Source organism: Podarcis gaigeae (assembly GCF_964106915.1).
Source record: "Podarcis gaigeae genome assembly, chromosome: 7".
Lineage (NCBI taxonomy): Eukaryota > Metazoa > Chordata > Lepidosauria > Squamata > Lacertidae > Podarcis > Podarcis gaigeae.
In genome coordinates this window covers 88415298-88420150 of record NC_139683.1, presented here as the reverse complement: position 1 = coordinate 88420150, position 4853 = coordinate 88415298, and the positions used below count along the sequence as shown (strand labels likewise).

The 4853-nt window shown below is 43.3% G+C and overlaps 1 protein-coding gene across 1 annotated transcript; it reads left to right on the top strand.

Annotated features, from left to right (window-relative positions):
* Positions 1 to 630: 630 nt before the first annotated feature.
* On the top strand, positions 631 to 4401 carry GRPEL1 (GrpE like 1, mitochondrial). Its single transcript, XM_083748695.1, has 4 exons — positions 631 to 774; positions 1709 to 1874; positions 2552 to 2633; positions 3686 to 4401. The coding sequence occupies exons 1-4, from the start codon at positions 671 to 673 to the stop codon at positions 4030 to 4032; spliced, it is 699 nt and encodes a 232-aa protein (XP_083604821.1). The 5' UTR covers positions 631 to 670; the 3' UTR covers positions 4033 to 4401.
* Positions 4402 to 4853: the final 452 nt, after the last annotated feature.

Sequence of the window (4853 nt, the reverse complement as noted above, 5' to 3'; positions counted from 1 at the left end):
CACCCCCGTCTAGTTTTCGGTTTAATTTGACTTCTCCATTTAACATTGTGAGAACGATAATGCCCCACATCTGGGGATAATGGACGGCACTGGCACTATTTAAAAATACTAAAAAAATTAAAACCCGAGTAAGTCCTGAGTGGGGAAGAACAGGAACTCTTTCTACGACTTCACTTTATTTTGGAATGCAGGCATCTGGAGGCGTCTAAGCGGCAGTGCGCTAAAAAATATTAACAATAAATTCGTAGATTTCTCAGTTGTTGCCTAACACTTCTGCGTTGGGAGAGCAAGCACGGGTCTGACTGAACCCAGAAGTTACATGCCAGCGTGAGTCTACTTATTAGATCTAGAGCTGCCCTTTGCTCGGCTCTCGTCTGACTCGCAATTAGCTCGCTTTCAAAAGGCGAACTGCAGGCCCCGGATGCCGACATACCTTTTTATTCCCTCCCTCTCACGCACGTGGTTCCGAGGGCGTGGCTGATTGGCTGCATGGTCAGGGAAGAGGAGCACTCCGGTCGACCTGCCTGAGGATTGGGCAGAGGCTGTTGCTGAGGTCGTCGCTGATTGGTTACCTGGCCCAATCCGCCCGCTCGACCTGCCTGCTGATTGGGCGGAGGCGGTTTCCGTTGGTGCGTTTGGGGTGGGGGAGGGGAGGAGGCCGAGCGGCAACATGGCGGCGGCGGCGGCGAGAGCTGCGCGGTCCGTGTGGCGGCTGGCGGGGCTGTCGGCGCTGCCGGGGCGAGGCGCCTTTCTCGCTCCACAGCACCCGCAGCGGTAAGGCGGCAAAGGCGGCGGGAGTTCGCCCCCCTCCGCCCTGGGGGAAAGGCCGGGAGGGCTCCGCGTGCCTGAGGCGAAGAGGCAGCAGCGGGAGGCGGGAAGCCGGGCCCTCAGCCCCACGGTCCCCACGCATCCCCCCCGTCCCGGAATCTGCTTTTATTTATTTTACATATTTTCCCTTCGTCGCATTTAATCCCTCGTTTCCCTCCAAGGGGCTTAAGGTAGTTCTCCCCCCCCCCCCGCCCCACAACCACCCTGTGAGGCAGGCTGGGCAGAGGAGGCAGCTCCTGGCCCCCAAGGTCACCCCCAGGGAGCTTCACCAGTCCAGGGGCGGAATTTGAACCGTGGTCTCGCTCAGATCCTAGTCCATTACGTCACGCAGCCTGTCTTACTCCGGGAGGAGGTATCTTTCCCGGTTTAGTTTCTCTGCGTGGACGGGGTTTCTCTGCTATTTATCGCCCCCCCCCCTTTCTCTCTTTCTCTTTAGGCAGTTGAATCCTTTCAGATTCTCCTTTGGCCAGTGCTTGGGGCAGTATTAAAAAGCTTTTCAATACCCGATCCACCTTAATAGCAAATGACTTGATTCCTTTTGAGCAGGGATTGTCTGCCTTGCACGTGCCAACGGGACGTTTTTGAAACCAACGTGAGCAATAGAGGGTATTGGTTCACTTAAATATGCTGATACTTTAGAGCAGAGCTCACCAACCCCATGTGAAACATAAAGGAGGGACAGTATAAGTCTCTCATCCTGTATTTTATCTTCTATTTTTATCTTGTGAACCGCCCTGAGATCTTTGGATGAAGGGTGGTATATAAATATAATAAACTTTCAGAGAAGATTTGGGGATAAGAGGCGGCAATGTGCTGGTGGCCTCTTGTACTCAGTCTTAAAAAGTTGCTTTGAGTTTTACTGAACCTGATATTGTTTCAGGACTTCTCAGCTGCTTTGGATAGTGACACAGGAGAAAGGCACTGGACCAAACTTGGAAGAAGAGCCAAACCAGACTCAACATGAACAAAAATCTGTTACTGGCTCTGCTGAAAAGATGTTAATAGAGGAAAAGGCCAAACTAGAAGAACAATTAAAAGAAATCACTGTAAGACTCCTTTTGGTTTATATATTTGTATAGCCCTCAAACAGCAGATAGATAGGATATGCATATTACTTTTCAGTAGTTTCCTTTAGCAATTGGGTCTTGAAAGTGCTAGCATCAGAAAAGTGAGAATGTATATATAACTGAAATGTCTTGAGACTACCTGAGCTCTGTACATGTCATTAATTTCCCCCCACTGGTGAACTAAAGTTGGATTTCATCTTTGTCTAAAAAGGGAATGGTTAGGTTTTTACCATATATCTAGTTAATAAAAAAGAGGAATAGGACTTTTATCTTGTTTACTTAAATGGGCCCTGGTGCCACAAAAATAGGAGTGTCTCATGGTTTGCTGATGTTGCTCTTAATATTGCCAGATAATTGTAGGATTTAACAGCATAGCAAATGGCTGAAGTAATATCTCTCCCTTTATATTTCTGTCTTGCTTTTAACCATTATCCCCTCACTTGTGGGTCACAACATTTATAAAGTTCTATTAAAAACCTGACACATCACAAATTCAATGTATCATTTGGAGGAAAAGACAGTTCTTTTGATCCAGGAGCACAGTTAGGATGGTGTGTTTGGTGGACTCATTCATTCTGTGTCTCCATTTCCTGGGAATTTTTTTTACATAGGCAGTTGGTTTTACATTTCCACTGTTTATTTTCCCCCTTGTCCAGGACAAGTATAAACGTGCCCTGGCAGATGCAGAAAATCTACGACAAAGAACTCAGAAATTGGTAGAAGAAGCAAAGTTATATGGTAGGTATAGGCTGCATTTGTTGTTACTAGCACTAGAACACCACATTAAACATAAATAAAAACTTAAGCTTGGAAATTCCAAAATGGTACTTCCACTCAGCTCATATGCTGTGCTGCTTCAAGAGATCTAGATACATACTTTTTCAGCTGGTACTTTGAATCAGTGAACATGATTCTTGTTTGGTTAGTAAGCATGAGAGAAAATATACAAGTGAGAGCAAGAACCTCTGTGGGCCGTTTTTGTGATCAATGTGACATCATCATGACACCAGGTAAAGCATTTCCCTTTGCACATGTGGTCTGAAGTCAAAAACAGTGCAGGCAAAGGCTTCGGTTTACAGGTGCTGATGATCAGTTGATTGGTGGCACCTGGAAACCCTGCTTCCATTGCCCGGGTGATTTGAAGTCATACTTCACAGCACACAGGTAAACTGCAGTTTCACTTCTCCCACACTACTCCAAAGTCATTATGTCAGGTGTGTGTGACTTGGGGAAGCTGGCCTCAGATGCAAAATTAGGACCTCCGCTGAGCCATAATAGGGATGCCAGGCTGGAAATTCACCACTGATCTTAACTATAGAAAAAAGAATTCCACAAGGTGGAGATTTTTGCAGCTTGAATTGCTTACTGCTTTGCTAAATACCCCTTTCAGTTAAATTTTCAAGAGATGACATTGGGTCATTGTACAGAGCAGAAAAAATGCACATGTTTATCATATACACTGGTACCTTATTAAAACTTAGGCTTGAGGGTGGTTGTGAAAAGAGTTAAGTTACTTATAATTTTCTAGCTATAAGTTTTATGCCCCCAATTCTACAAATGTATCCAAATATATTTTCATTAACATAAGGGTAAATCTGAATTTAATGGAGATTCAGTCGCACGTCATTTTTGGTATTGGTAATACTTGATAATGTATCTTTAACCATATACATGCCTAAGCTTTGAATCCTGGAAGAAAATATAAAATTAATGGTTCCTTTCATTGTCTGATGAAATGTTGATGCATCTTTAAATATTATCTGAAATTTTATTTGCTTTTCCTGTTTTAGGAATTCAGAGTTTCTGCAAAGATTTGCTGGAGGTTGCTGATGTTCTGGAAAAAGCAACTGAGAGTGTTCCCAGAGAAGAACTCAAGGATGAAAATCCACATCTCAAAAACCTTTACGAAGGTCTTGTCATGACTGAGGTTCAAATACAGAAAGTGTTCACCAAACATGGCTTGATGAAACTGAATCCTCTTGGAGCCAAGTTTGATCCCTATGAGCACGAAGCATTATTCCACGTTCCCATGGAAGGGAAAGAACCTGGCACTGTGGCTTTAGTATCCAAGGTGGGCTATAAGTTGCATGGCCGTACTTTGAGGCCTGCTTTAGTAGGTGTTGTAAAGGAACCTTAGCAGTCTAATCTTAGAGTGCCACAGAACCAATAGATGCCCAGATAAAGACTCACTAAACAGTGTGGGAGGCTAAACTAAATGGTGGAAGAAGCTTTAATACCAATGAAGCAATGTTGAAATGTGTTTTTAAAATGAATACCAATAATGTGGGGAATGCAAAGTGAGTGGTATGAATTGCAAGCATGAGTCATCTGTGTCCCGTGAATAATATTATGGTGATTAAAGGTATTCTGCATTGTAATTAGGCAATTTAGTAACAATAATGCAATGTAGATTGTTGAGAATGAAAATCTGATCTTTTCAGTATCGTGTTCTGTGTACAAATTAGCATTTTTGCTTATTCTTTTATGAATACAGAGTTGGACACCAGTCTATTACTAACTTAAATAGCTTCTGTTCCCATGGAAAGCATCAAATTGTATCTCACATAACACAAGTATTTGGTATAAGTGCTGTTAGTCTTTTCTATATTTAGTTTAGTATTGAATCACATTGCACGACCTTGAAATGACAATTGATCTAGAGCTGTATTGAGACCATTACAAAGAAAAGAATAGGAAGCTCATTTAGTAACTGCTTGCAGACACACAACCAAATTAAGTGTTTTAAGAGTTCACAGACATCAGCCTAGTTTTCACTGAAACCAGGATTTTTTAATACCTGCCATTCCCTGCCTGGTTCATCGAAATCCTCTGGCACATAGAAGAGTGCATGGGAGGTCTGAGGCAGTTGACCAACATAACATATGAGCACTTCATCTTCTGAATTCTCTATGATACATTGGGAACAGCTTGTTAGGGATTTTGTTTTTTGAATCCTTC